Below are 15,736 nucleotides of genomic sequence, written 5' to 3' on the forward strand. Positions count from 1 at the left end.
GCCAAAACTTCTCACATATCTAGGGACAGATATATATATATATATATATATATATATATATATATATATATATATATATATATATATATATATATATATATATATATATATATATATATGTATATTACTATTTATGTCTAAAGTAAACTAATTATATATATGTATATAATCAAGATTGATTATTGTATTTTCATTTTCTTGCAATTTGTTTCCTTTGTTTGCTCTATGGATTTGGTTATCCATCCTTCCAGTCATGTATGCATATATATTTTTATACGTAAATCTATACTAAAATACACTATATACATACAGCTGTTCATACTAACAGTATCTACCTACCTACTCACCTACCTAACTACATAATTACCTACATTCATACATAATACACACATACAGTATTCCTTCATAATAATAATATAATTTAAATCTATGGAGCATACGATCTTTTAATCAAATACATGATAATGCATAATTGTACTACTACTTAATTAAATGGTATACCTGACCATACATGTCTTATAAAGGGAACCGTGTCATTATGAAACATATCTAGCGAGGGAGTGTTGTACATACAAATACATGTACACACATATAGAAAGATGTACATACCTATACAAACATCTATAATTATAGGCTAGAAACATATTATAGAGTGAACCTCCACGAAGCAGGCAATGATGGGAAACTATATATACACAGGAGTTATATCTATATATAAACATGATATTAATTTCTATACATGCAAACAACTTGAGTAAAACCAACCAAAATGTCAATTTCCTATCCGATTAATAATGGTAAGGACCAATGAACTGTATCTATCATATTCGACTTTGTGTATACACACGAACACATACCCTCCCTTTCTAAATATTTTTTTTAAAATAAACGGCATAATTTCCTATTCTAAGATTTATTATTCAAAATTCATGTGCAAAATAGGTTGTATTGATATATTCTTTAAGTTTTCCGTATTTGAAGTTTTACGTGACTTACTCTGTAGATTGTATATTGCAGCTGGAGCGGCGGCATCTGAATTAATAGTCATAGGCCATGGACAAAAAGTGTCTACCCAAAAACAGGTCATTTTTGTTCAAAGACTTCTAGTACCTTTAAAGTTGTGTATATTAGAAACACAGTTTACACTGCACGAGGTTTCCTACACTCTAGTATGTTCTCCTAAAATTTAGCTTTGCACATTTTGAAAATATTAAACTCAATGAAGAGCTTAAAGGAAATAGTGACTTTGTTGTTAGCCTATTAGCTTTTCTTGGATTAAAAAGAAACCAGCGTATGGATTAAAGCCACGTGGACAACTTTAAACATGGTCATCTCAAAACACGTTGGCTATTATGGAAGATATGGTATGTGCCATTACGACTATCTTTGCATTTTCTTTCGTTTTACTCGTAAACCGGCTCACAATGCATTTGTGCATATACAGTTTGAATAGTAGTCCTTGTTTTGTTAAAGTTGTGGGAATTTTTTTAAAATTTAATGGCGGTGGTGATGCCGGAAGAGTACACATACATTAATCAGCATGCCCAAAAAATTCTTTTTTTTAAAAGGAACAAGCAGTGTTTGAAAGCTTTATTTTTCGGAACATAATCTGTATTTGGATTGCTTTGGGTTTTGTTTGGATTGGTTTGGGTTTTGTTTGGATTCCTTTGGGTTTTGTTTGGATTGGTTTGGCTTTTTACAGCTAAGCAATACAAGAAGGTTATTCGGGGCTGAGGCAAATGAAGTAAAATGTCTGGCCCAATGATGCAGAATGATAGATGACCTCGTGATCTGTGGTAGGATTCGAAAATGTGCACCATTTCAGTCACTAGTCAGGAATGCTAACCGCAATATGTAGGTAGAGCTAATTACGATCTTTATCCCCGAAATCAAGCATCGCTGGTTATCGTCCTTGACAAGTACAAAACTGACAAACAAATTCAAGGTACAATGGTTTTTTAAAAGGTTTTTTATTGTTTTTTTTTTACACATAACAGTATCATCAAACGGCGTGGACGTGAGGGTGTGGCTATATTAACAAAATCTTACCTCAGGATTTCATCTCCAAAATTAATTTTCCAAGCATCCAGTACGATTATTACATCAGATGAAATACGATAAGAATAGTCTCGATCAAATCACCTTAATATTTGTACTCTTGTTGCTAAAAATTATATAATATTAAATTGAAATCAATGTCTTCTTAGTGGTTTGAAAATTATATAAAAAAAATCAATTATAATTCTCCACAAACATTTTAATTTGTGCGCGACTGTCTCATAATTGGATTCAAGCATACTTCTATGCTATCATAGAACCTACACAAACTTAACTAGTAGCTTAAAATGTGTACGTTTTATTTCTCGATATTTTGCTATTTTACTGTCATTCATTGAATAATTTGATCTAATGCTTTAAGGATCGTCAACATTCCAGGACATGAGGTGTGTCGTCTGTAATATTTATGATATAATATTGATATTTCACATACACATTTGTCTTTGCTTTTGTATCAGATTTCAATCTAGCTTTCGATAGTTATTTTTTTCCCTAATAAATGTTAGTCCGTAATTTGAGGATGCTGAAATTTATTGTTGGAAATCAAGTGCAATGATTATTAAACAATTTTCAGATAAAACCGAGTATAGTAAATAAAGAAAATGAATCAAAGCGATGAATTTAAGCAAAAATACACCACTGCAGGTTGGACTCATTTTATCTTCAGAGTCAACTTGGACTTCTCTCCATAATACTCATGGTTTGACACAGTATCATTAGAGTTTACTTGGACAGCTGTCCATAATACTCATAGCTTGACCCAATAGCATTGGAGTCAACTTGGACATCTCCCTATTACTCCTGGATTGACACAGTAGCATTAGAGTCTAGGGACAACTCTCCATAATACGCATAACTTGGCACAGTAGCATTAGAATCTAGGGACAACTCTCCATAATACGCATAACTTGACACAGTAGCATTAGTGTCAACTTGGACATCTCTCTGTAATACTCCTGGTTTGACACAGTATCATTAGAGTCTAGGGACAACTCTCCATAATACGCATAACTCGACACAGTAGCATTAGAGGCAACATGGACATCTCTCTGTAATACTCCTGGTTTGACACAGTATCATTAGGGTCTAAGGACAACTCTCCATAATACGCATAACTTGACACAGTAGCATTAGAGTCAACTTGGACATCTCTCTAGTACTCCTGGCTTGACACAGTAGCATTAGAGTCAACCTGGATATTTAATGGCTAGGCCCCCATTTTTGTGTTTTTCTTCATTTAGATATTAAAAAGAGGAAGATGGACATTTTTCAGTTTTATTGTTATGACCATATACTTCACCAAAACTTGGCCATTTTTACTCCATATGACGAAGCAATCAATGCAATGGTTGGCTTATTCTAGAATTAAGTCAATCACAGTTCTGCCACTAACGCAGGAAGTATTTTATCTCGACTGAGGTCTGAATATGATGATATAAACGACGAGAAATAGGGTACCACTGAGCTGAAATATCCATTTTCAAAGGGCACAGTAACAGCCGGCTCAGGTGAAAGAGATCTGCGACAACGTTGATGATTCCAAATATTTATAGTTAACAGCTGTGAAACTATCCTCTCAATGCGATTCGATGGAAGAGACACTAAATTGCAATGAATAAAAAACTACATGCCTAAACGGACGAAAACTTGGGAGGGAGACATGTGTGACTGTGACTGTTCTCTGTGACGGGAAAAAGAAAAAGTAACGGATACTAATCTTTTAATAGAATTGAACTTGCTAATCCAGGTATATTCCGTTGCCTTTTTTCAAGTGGATCTTAAGTGGAGGACAACGCAGTCCACTGTCTTGCTTGAATTAATCATACTTCATATGAGCGGGAAAAGAACTGACTAAATCTCCACACGAAAGAGCACGAGTTCATGTATTTACCAGAAACCAGCACAATGATAATTTATTTGTGAAAATATGTTTTAAGTGAACAAATGTGAAACTTATCATATAATAAGTGAAGAAATTTCGAAACGAGACTGTTAATTTTACACTGAGTCTGATTTGCAGCTGTAGAGTTTTGTCAGGATGTGCAGTTCTTATTTCATAATCATTACAACGTCCATTACATTCATTAGGTAATTGAAATAAGTAACTTTATTTGACTATATACAAGTATATTTGAGTGTATCTGAGTATATTTGAGTGCAGTTTAGCAACTAGCTACGATGTTGAAGCTTCAACGTCCACAAAGTTGAGGTACTAATTTTAGTACTATTTATTTTGTAACTATATATGCATTTCTTTGTTCATATTCTTATTTTTATTCCACACAATTTTGAACGTGTTGATGATTGACATCCAAATCATTTTTGTAAAAAAATGTTTTAGTTTATCTGTTGTTGTTATTCTTACATATTTAATTTAAGTGTCCACAATTTTCTCTAGCAATTCCATGCTTCGCTGGCATTTATAGAAAGCAGAGTTTATTTAAACAGTATTTGCCAACATATATATTTGATGTTTTATATATATATATATAAAACCCAGATGCAATGTAAACTTTAAGAATTTTCAGCCTCTCCCCTTGAAATTAAAAATAAAATATAAATAATGTGGACAAATTCATTCTGCGTAAAGTTTTGGAGACCGTGATATTTAATACAATTGGTCACATGATATACTTCCGCAAATTACACCATACATACAGACCAGTTAGAATCAATTTTTATTTTGAAACCTATGTCTAATTCAAATGGTTTTTCTGTTAAGTTTTGCGTTCTTGTCTAGTGGTATAGTACTGCAAAAAAGTTCAAAGGACACTGAATCCGTGTATCTACCATCTCAATCTACCATTTCAAATCATCTTCTCAGAAGAAAACAAAATTTGTATATTTTTGTTGGATGTCAAAACCAGAGATAACAATATTTTAACAAGACAGGTTTGCCAAATATGTCTTGGTATAAGATTATAAGCTTTATAAAGCTCACACACACACACGTTACATGTCAAAGTGATTCCTCACGCAAAACACAAAGAGATGCACTGCTTTTTCTTATAAACAAAATAATGATGAATAATAATCAATAAATCACTATGAATAATTTAAGGTGGATCTACAACTATACTGACTGACACTGGACTGAGAAGAAAGAATTAATAATTATATACATATAAATACACATGGCAATAGACCCCCCTTGAAAATGTTAAAGTTCAGCATTGCGAAATGCAGGAAAATCAAATAAGGAACAGATTACAGAATAAAGGTATATTCAATTTAATAGTCACAGTCATCCCCGTCAATTCATGTCCAATTGCTTCTGCTTTTTCACTTCTCGGTCGTTTTTGTTAGTTTAGCTTTCGAGCAAATGTTCTTAGGAACATTTGAAACTGAGAATTTTCCGTTTGTTAAAACTATTTTTGTGATGTGTTGCCTTTTGTTTTTCTAATTCTGAATGATTTTCTGGAATATTTCTTTGCGTTTCTCCTGAGTTTTGCTACGTCATGTTACGATGTGGACGAAATATGCGGCATACTTTCGGTGGAAACTGTAATTGCTTTGACCGTGCAGTGCACATCTTAAGTCTACGAACTGGAGGTCTACTGCTTGAAATAATAGCTGAACCAACTCAGGCGTATGCTGTGGTTTCTAGTCAATGTTGTTTTTAGTGTGTTGTTCAATTATTTGGCATTATTGTTTGCCCATAAGTTCTCGTTGAGATTTATTCTTTGTTCATTTACATGGCAAGGCAATTTCTCTTTTGCGTGGCTGTCATAAAAGTGATGAAGAGATGGTGGTTACGAAGTTGTTGCTTTATTTCCGAGGATCTCTCCTCAAAGACGACGGAGCTGTGCACATTATCCAGCCCGTTCTCACCAAAACTTGTATTCATGACTATTCACTTCAGATTCCCAGTCACGCCAACTTTGCTTTGGAGCTGGAATTTAATGTTTTCCTTCATGTGCTTTGTACATAGCACCCGAGGTGCATTCGGGAGGGACATCTCTACAACTCTGGTCGAGAAAGTTCTTCATCTGTAACAAATGACATGTGCTTGTGTTTTCTTATTTTGACACTTCTGATGCTGTTCTCGAGTTTGGCTGTAATGTGGGATAGAAATGGTCTGTATGTCTCATAACTTACGTCTTTGTGCAAAAGCATGGGGGGCCAAAAAAAAATGGGATGTTCAATGGCGTCTTTCCTTACGATACGCTGGTTTTTGTATATTATTGTTGTGACATGAAGTCCTCCAAAATTAAAAACCTGGTTAATTCCGTATGTTTGTCCAGTGTTTTGTTTTTCAAAAAATGTTGAAGTCTGTAATTTGGTTGTCTATAATGGCAGTTTTTCTCCGTCGTGTATTATTCGTTGTACAAACGAATATTTTCCACACATACCTGTTATCGCTAACAGCTTGGTCGGTAAAATTTTGTGAGTGTTTTGGTTTAGCTTGGAAGTCCCGTGGTTCATTTAAATAATCGCCTCCTTTTAATTCGTAATAAACTTTCCTTGGTTTTGAGTGGAGTAGCCCATCTGATTTTTATCCATTGTTTTGGGATTCGTTCTCACGATTGATATATGTTTGAAAAAAACATTATATAACTGTTGTGAATAAACTACTACACGATGACCCATGTTTTTTTTCTGACACAGGAAACTGCTATAAAAGCATGCACATATTCAGAGTAATTTGAGAATTTCAGATTTACTTGAGTGTGTTTAAGTAACTGTTTTAAAAACAGACATATTAAGATTCATGTGATATGTTCAGATTTATATGTGTGCATCTGAGTAACATTAAATACTTTATATATATTTCTACAAATAGTCATGTAACGTTTTGCAAACACAACGGTTTTTCTGTTTTATTTGTTTGTCTTGCCTTTGCTTTGTATTTGCCTTTTAAAAGACTCATTAAAGAGTCGAAAGCGCTCAGGCTAATTAGTTACTAGCTTTTGCGCTGTCCGTTGTCAGCTTATTGCATTTATCTTCAGCAATCTTTGACACACGTGATCCCTTGCTGGATCCAGTGCACTCGAAGGACTCTTATTCGCCTTATGATTTGTGTTCTCTCTCTCTCTATAAATATATATATATATATATATATATATATATATATATATATATATATATATATATATATATATATATATATATATATATATATATATATATACACTCCATCCACATTTCATGAGATAAATTTCAATTTATATATTTATACACGTGGTCTGTGGTAACATGTATAGACGTACTGTGATATCAAATCCGATCACATTCTGATCAAGTCAAACGAAAAACAGTATTGCACGTATCAATATTCTTATCATAATGATTTGAATGGTTTTATTTGTAACATTGAACTGTAAATAATCTACCAAGCTCATGAACCAAACCTGTCTTTAAAGGGCACTCAAATGGCCCCAAATGTTCTTTATGGCTACGCGTCCTTTATAAAAAGATTAAATTTCTGAACTCCGTGATCCTAAATATATATATCCAGGGCAATCTGTCTTAAAAGTACGATTAAAGTAGTATCCAATATTGTCCTTCAGGGACCAGTATTCTTTATATAGATTTATTGTCTAAATTCAATGAAGAAAATGGTATTTTGAATGTCAGCCTCATGAATATGTCCTGTATATAAAGGTGCTTGCTAAGGCAGGTTTCAGAATACCTGTTGCAGATAAACATATAAATAATTCAGTCAGAATTGTAATGACACATTATTATCACAGATGAAAACGTGAATGACACATTAACACAAATAGGGATTGTTTTATATTACCGTATCTTCTCTATCCATTAAGACATATGATTCCTGATTGGCTGCAGTTCATTTGACATTTACATCTGTGTAAGATAATTTATCAGGACCATTATCAATGACAGGCAGGTTTGGCTGTCAACACTAACAGGACTCCTTCAGAGTTTAGTTTACCTTGCACGTAATTTAACCTCCGTACCAAATGGTGTCAGCATTGTTAATCAGAAAGAAAGCAGGAAAGCTTAGTCTCAATTCACTATAATGTTTACTATGGAATATGTTTTCAAAAATTGATTCCTGCAAACAACACAATGCATTGAAGAGTTTATCTTGTATGTTAGTTTAACATTATGCATCTGACATAACAAGACAATCTGTGTGAGAAAAGACCAAAAGTGCAACCATTGTAAACAAAACAAATATGTCTGAGGATCTCCTTGTAGTGACATTTTAAAATAACAGTATTCCCAAGGAACTCAGAGAATCACGTGAAACTGACAGGTCAAAAAAGCTTTCTGAAATAATCTGTCTGCCCTGTACATAATCTTGTTATTATTATAATTATAGGTCAGTTGCTGATGGTCCTTGGAACACACTATTATGGGATATGTTTTGAGTTTCTGGCAATACTGTTACATGTAGCTTTACGTTGAACATGTTTTTGCTATACCAGAATGAATACAGGTAGTCCCTCCTTTACCAGATTCATTTTGTACTTTATGGAGATTCCTCTGCAAAACATGTTATGCTCTGTTGTTTTAAAGCAGCATATGCTATAGGAAAGATAATTCTAATTTATAAAACTGGGTAAAGACCTTGGACAGAAATGGGTAAGAATTTATTTTTAAACGTCTTTTGAATAAATCAGGCTTGATGCAAGTGTAATTTCCTATTCTTAGTTATCCTCTAAATTAAAGTATACTTAATACAGAGCCTCAAAGAGCCCGCAAACAAACATAAACTTCAGGTTAACCTTCATGGAAATGTCTGCAAACTTTCTCAACAATTCGAAAAAGACAACAAATTATATCCATAAACGCTGGAATTGTATTTTATCTAACGAAACGATTGAAAGGCAGTGAGTGCTGAACACATTCTGAAAGAAATTATCAAACTTCACATAATATCACCTTTTTAAACATTGATTTACTATATGGTTATACAATAATCGATTGCATTAAGTCTTAAACCTGTAATAAAAACATACCTGAAGACATAGGAAAATAGGTATATTTTTTTTAACATTTGCTACAATTTAGATTCCTCTGAACGGTGAAAAAAATGTCATCATCATGCCAAGGGGAACTCTGAAATGGGACATTTCACTCAGAACCATATATTGTTTTCCATAGATTCATCTGGACCAAAATGTTACATCCTATGAAACTCCAGAAGATTGATATCTTGTACATGTCACAATTTAAGATGCCTAAAAGAAAAAAAATCATATGAATATTTTGATCCCACTTGTCTCTAAAAACATTATTATATACTTTTTATCAAAAAGCCTATCTTCTGTCATAAAACTACATATCAGTCAATGTCAAGTGGCGTTTAAACTGTCTTCCTAACTCGTAATTGTTATTTCATATGTGTATATAGTAATGCTACGTGTCTATCAATTCTCTATTTACCCTCTCACCCAAATAAAAGGCAGAGCATATGACTTACGTGTGAAAAAATCTGTGATTCGCTAATTATTCATAGTTAAGGAGAAGATGATCTGCATAAAAGTGATTTCTGTATCATCATGATGTCAAAGTGGGATGTTAATCATGAATACGGCATTGGTTTATTTTATTATCATTATTATTATTATTATTATTATTATTATTATTATTATTATTATTATTTTTCCGTAACAATTTTTATATTATAAACATATTTTCAAAAAATTGCACTGTACATACTGCCACAGATAATGTCGAAACATCAGTCAATGTTGGGATCAATGTGTCCAAGCTTAGTGCCTGTTTTAGTTTAATGATACAAGTATGCAAAGCCTCTATTATGTTGTCATCCAAATTATTGTAGATTATACAAATTATTTGTAACATACCAGTGATTTGGTTAAGTGTTGATAGGCTTCATGAAATGACATTATATTTGAAGACATGATTGAAAGGTAATGCTTGCTAAACTGTCTACAGGAAATGATACAAGAGTTATAAAACAGTTCTAAAACAGTTGGCACGCTTCACATAATATAGTTTTCAAACATAATGCACTTGAAAACAAGGTAGTAAAGCAATTAATTGGTACACGTCTTAAATAAAAATTACATTTTCAAGACATAGCAAAAACGAAGGCATGTTGATGGTGTTAACTGCGTAGTGTTTGATAGTAGTCAGGTTCTTGTGAACAGTGAATAAATCTTGTATGATATTTTTGTAAAGCGAATAACTGACTAGCATTTTGTCAAGAAAAACTGCTTATCAGAAAAAATTCGTTGGTGAGTGTATCATGTGTTTTCTATGGAATCCTCTTGATCAAATTTGATTATGCATGAAACTAACGTAATTTTGCAAAATATACTTAAATTTGAATAAAAGAAAATTCCATAATGTTGATGCCACTGGTTTCGGATATACTAGTAATATAAAACATTTTATTTTATAAGGCTTATCTTATAATATCAGTTTACACAATTTCTCAAAGAAGTCCAAATCAATAATGTTGTGATCAACGTACAAAGTGACTTGATTGATTCCTCATTAGCTTTTAAAGAGCTGCTGCTGAGCTTCATAGAAGCAATTTCTACATCATGAAGACGACGAGCTGGGATATTAATCGGCAATTTCTATATCATGAAGATGACGAAGTGGGATATTAATCGGCAATTTCTACATCATAAAGATGACGAAGTGGGATATTAATCGGCAATTTCTACATCATGAAGACGACGAGCTGGGATATTAATCGGCAATTTCTACATCATGAAGATGACGAGCTGGGATATTAATCGGCAATTTCTATATCATGAAGATGACGAAGTGGGATATTAATCGGCAATTTCTACATCATAAAGATGACGAAGTGGGATATTAATCGGCAATTTCTACATCATGAAGACGACGAGCTGGGATATTAATCGGCAATTTCTATATCATGAAGACGACGAGCTGGGATATTAATCAGCAATTTCTACATCATGAAGATGACGAAGTGGGATATTAATCGGCAATTTCTACATCATGAAGATGACGAAGTGGGATATTAATCTGCAATTTCTACATCATGAAGATGACGAAGTGAGATATTAATCAGCAATTTCTACATTATGAAGATGACGAAGTGGGATATTAATCGGCAATTTCTACATCATGAAGACGACGAGCTGGGATATTAATCGGCAATTTCTACATCATGAAGATGACGAAGTGGGGTATTAATCGGCAATTTCTACATCATGAAGACGACGAGCTGGGATATTAATTGGCAATTTCTACATCACGAAGATGACGAGATGGGATATTAATCGGCAATTTCTACATCATGAAGATGACGAAGTGGGATATTAATCGGCAATTTCTACATCATGAAGATGACGAAGTGGGATATTAATCGGCAATTTCTACATCATGAAGATGACGAAGTGGGATATTAATCAGCAATTTCTACATTATGAAGATGACGAAGTGGGATATTAATCGGCAATTTCTACATCATGAAGATGACGAAGTGGGATATTAATCTGCAATTTCTACATCATGAAGATGACGAAGTGGGATATTAATCAGCAATTTCTACATCATGAAGATGACGAAGTGGGATATTAATCGGCGATACTGCATCAGTTGATTATACTTTGATGTGATGTTTTGTTTGGACTTTTCTCAATTCCCTGGAAATAAATGTTACATTATGACAAAACAAGAATATACGCTTCAGTGCTATTCAAGTCAAGATCAAGCATCCTTTGGGCGCAACTCGAAGAGCGCCTCAAGTACTGATTCATCTGCTAAAGCTGTAATATCACCAATATCTCTGCTTCCGACAGCTATTTTACGCAGAATCCTTCGCATGATTTTTCCTGAGCGTGTTTTTGGTAGTCCTGGTGCATTCTGAATGAAGTCTGGCTGAGCAAAGGGTCCTATCTGGGTCATCACTAAAATAGAAATCAATAAATGAGCAAATAATTTCAAAAATAGCAAAGACACTTGTATGTACTGATATACACATGTGCAGATATAAAGCAAAACAGAAGAAAAAAATGTTTTTTAAAAAAATGTAGACAACCATGACTTGACTGGAAAATCGATTATCCCCTTTAGAAGGCTAGAGTCCTTGGCTGCCATACCTGTATAAAACATTGCAATTTAGCAAAATGGTGTAATCTAACTCTGAAGATAATGCAATCAATCTTAGATGCATCCACAAAGAAATACTACTAAACGAATTAAACAATTCATGACCAATCAGAATATTTATGTCCTAAAATATTATGGTTTAATTGATAGGTTGTTTTGAAACTGTTTAAAAAAGCGTAAGTTTTAGGTCAAATGAAGGGCAGTGAATGACCAATTTACAACAAAATGAATTTGAAGCAGAAAATGTCTCAGGCCAATTCATGTCCAACAGAGTTTATGACCCATCAAAATGTTTAGTAAATGTCTGAAAATGTATGACAAGGAGATAGTTATGGGATCAGTCCATATTGCTTTTGTCCCATATATTTGAAGAGCATTAAATAAATTAGAATAAATAATGTATATTAATTTTCCCAAAATATTTTACTACCGATTTTCATACATTGAAAACGAGCCTTGCATTTTGACCTGGTCTGAAAAGTTTTTAAAACTTCTGGTAGACGTATATTTGTTGATGTAAGAAAATGCGCTTCTGGTACACGTATATTTACTGATGTAAGAAAATGCGCTTCTGGTACACGTATATTTACTGATATAAGAAAATGCGCTTCTGGTACACGTATATTTGCTGATGTAAGAAAGTAAGCTTCTGGTACACGTATATTTGCTGATGTAAGAAAGGGAGCTTCTGGTACACGTATATTTGCTGATGTAAGAAAATGAGCTTCTGGTACACATATATTTGCTGATGAAAGGAAATGAGCTTCTGGTACACGTATATTTGCTGATGTAGGAAAATAAGCTTCTGGTACACATGTATTTGCTGATGTAAGAAAATGAACTTCTGGTACACGTATATTTGCTGATGTAAGAAAATGAGCTTCTGGTACACGTATATTTGCTGATGTAAGAAAATGAACTTCTGGTACACATGTATTTGCTGATGTAAGAAAATGAACTTCTGGTACACGTATATTTGCTGATGTAAGAAAATGAACTTCTGGTACACGTCTATTTGCTGATGTAAGAAAAGGAGCTTCTGGTGCACATATATTTGCTGATGAAAGAAAATGAGCTTCTGGTTCACATGTATTTGCTGATGTAAGAAAATGAACTTCTGGTACACGTATATTTGCTGATGTCAGAAAATGAGATTCGAAGATCAACCTGATCGATCATCAATATTTATATTCATCAAGATTACTATTGTCATTATGATAGTCACTTCTACGTCTCGTCTACGAACATTTATTTATATTTAAGCAATTCTAAAAGTAGAGCTGAACAAAGTTTACAGATAAAAAAGCTGTCGCTACAATATGTTCTTACCTATTTCTTTTAGCTCAGCTACAAGATCATCAGTAAATTCATATCCCTGAGGAAAAGAAAATGAAAGAATAAACACCATAAACAAAGAATGGGGAAGTTCTAAATAATTCATTTACCTACACTATTGTGCTAGTTTATTGTAAATTTGAACCTAATTTGCATAAAACATCACTACTTACTAATATGAATATAAAATTAAACCTTGTTGATACAAAACAAGCTAGTGCCCAAGAAAATATCGAAGAAACGTGCTTTGTTTTGAATTTTATATGAGTGTGTGTGATTTGGATTTTTAACGTAGCTCTAACAATTTTCCAGTTATATCACTACGATGTCTGCAGTGTGGCAGTTTCTAGTAACGTCTAGCACTGGGGCATCATGCCACAGAATTGTAGCATGATGTCCCACCCATTCACATTATCCTGACACCGGGCCGACCAGTCCTAACACTAACCTCTTAATGCTGAGCGCCCAGCGAGGCAGCTGTGAGTATCATTTTTGTAACTCTTTGGTATGACTCGGCCAGGGATTGAACCCACGACCTCCCGCATCCGAGGCGGACGCTCTAACCACTAGGCCACCGGAGCGGTTTGGTTTTGAATTTTGAAACGACTGAATGGATCGTATGCACTTTATAAATATGCTACTTAAGAAATAGTCCAATAAACAGAAGTGAAATAAAAGAGATTAAAATCGAAGTACTCAAATCTGGCAGGGAACGCAGATTTGCCTATATCAGCTTTGGCAGTGTTATTATAACAAGTATTTTATTTTGACACTTGATGGTCTGTGTGGTTCTCGTTTGGCAAAACTAAACTTTCGTGTTAATGAAGTTCATTTACAGTCTGTGTGGTTTACATTTGGCAACAACAGATTTCTTCAGAAAGTCACCGTCTTCATTCTTTGTAGTTTTCATTTGGATACACTACATTTTACTGAGAACAGCACACATTTACAGTCCGTGTGGTTTTCATCTGGCAAAACTAATCTTTCGTTGGGAACATCAAACTTTACTGTGTGTACGACTTTCGTTTTGTAAGACTTAACTTTCTTGGGAATGTCGCACATTTATAGCCTGTTTTTTTTTATTTGGAAAGACTAAAGTTTCATGGGAATGTCACCAATTTACAATACAATCTATGATTTTTGCTTTCATTTTGCAACGCAAACTTTTCCTGTAAATGCCACACGTTTTCTAAATCTGAAAAATAATAGAATTTTGGAAGCAACACTAAGCGCTTGGATTGAACAGCATTTTTACTATTAATAACCTCATGTGATAGGATTCACTTATCTCTCATCTACCAGCAACCAGTAAATATCTCCATGCTGTGGAATAAATGAAACATATAGAACGCCTCGCTCGTCTTATGTTGTGTGTCCTTATTATTTTAGATGTTTTAATATATACATGCGGCGATATTATCATTTTATTGTTCACAATATATTCACAATATATCTGGTGCTTTTGACATTACGTGCGGTGGTTTTGCCACTCTATGTGGAAGTGTTGTTATTCCATGCCGTGCATTCCTCAATATATCTGGTACTTGCGCGATTATATTTGGGTGTACGTTTCTTTATATTCTGTGCTCAACACCTTTTTCTTTATATTTGGTTTTTATGTCTTTTTATGCGGTACTTCCATCTTTATATTCGGTGGTTATGTCTTTTTATGCGGTACTTCCATCTTTATATTCGGTGGTTATGTCTTTTTATGCGGTACTTCCATCTTTATATTCGGTGGTTATGTCTTTACATGCGGTACTTCCATCTTTATATTCGGTGGTTATGTCTTTACATGCGGTACTTCCATCTTTATATTTGGTTTTTATGTCTTTTTATGCGGTACTTCCATCTTTATATTCGGTGGTTATGTCTTTACATGCGGTACTTCCATCTTTATATTCTGTGGTTTAATCAGCATTTGTGGTGTTTATTTTATTATACAATGTTGCTGCGATAATGATGATGACGAAAGTTGGAAAACTTCATGAGACGACATAATGTTACTGTTACTGATATATGATTATTTCTGACGGCTTCAATGTACTTCTACACCGATGTTTCAGATGCTTCCATAATTACCAATTTATCTTTATTGATAATTTTCCTAAGAGAGAATAGCACCAGATTTGTTAGTAAACATAATTTCTAATTTTACTTTTACATGCTTTTGAAAGATACAAAATGAAAATGCAGTGCGTCCGTGAAAGTTTTGAATTTTAGAAACGTTCTTGCTAATTTTTCCACAGAGAGAATAACACCAGATATTGTTAGTAAACATTCAAAGTATGATGTGATCTCACTAGGTGTT

At 33.6% G+C, this 15,736-nt stretch overlaps 1 protein-coding gene across 3 annotated transcripts in view; it reads right to left on the reverse strand.

Moving 5' to 3' along the window:
* Positions 1-8,815: 8,815 nt before the first annotated feature.
* The window catches only part of LOC149807593 (acetyl-coenzyme A synthetase, cytoplasmic-like), a 68,331-nt gene continuing 61,410 nt past the window's right edge, over positions 8,816-15,736 (reverse strand). For 2 of the 3 annotated variants that reach the window (XM_089968571.1, XM_089968584.1), the window contains 2 exons: positions 13,420-13,465; positions 8,816-11,888 (listed from right to left, as the gene is read on the reverse strand). In XM_089968571.1, the coding sequence (XP_089824697.1) occupies positions 11,689-11,888; positions 13,420-13,465 (246 nt within the window). In that variant the 3' untranslated portion in view covers positions 8,816-11,688. The remainder of the gene's footprint in view (positions 11,889-13,419; positions 13,466-15,736) is intronic. The other variant, XR_016423024.1, reaches the window with a different exon arrangement.

This window comes from Sinohyriopsis cumingii, chromosome 1, assembly GCF_028554795.1.
Source record: "Sinohyriopsis cumingii isolate HCF-2022 chromosome 1, ASM2855479v2, whole genome shotgun sequence".
NCBI lineage: Eukaryota > Metazoa > Mollusca > Bivalvia > Unionida > Unionidae > Sinohyriopsis > Sinohyriopsis cumingii.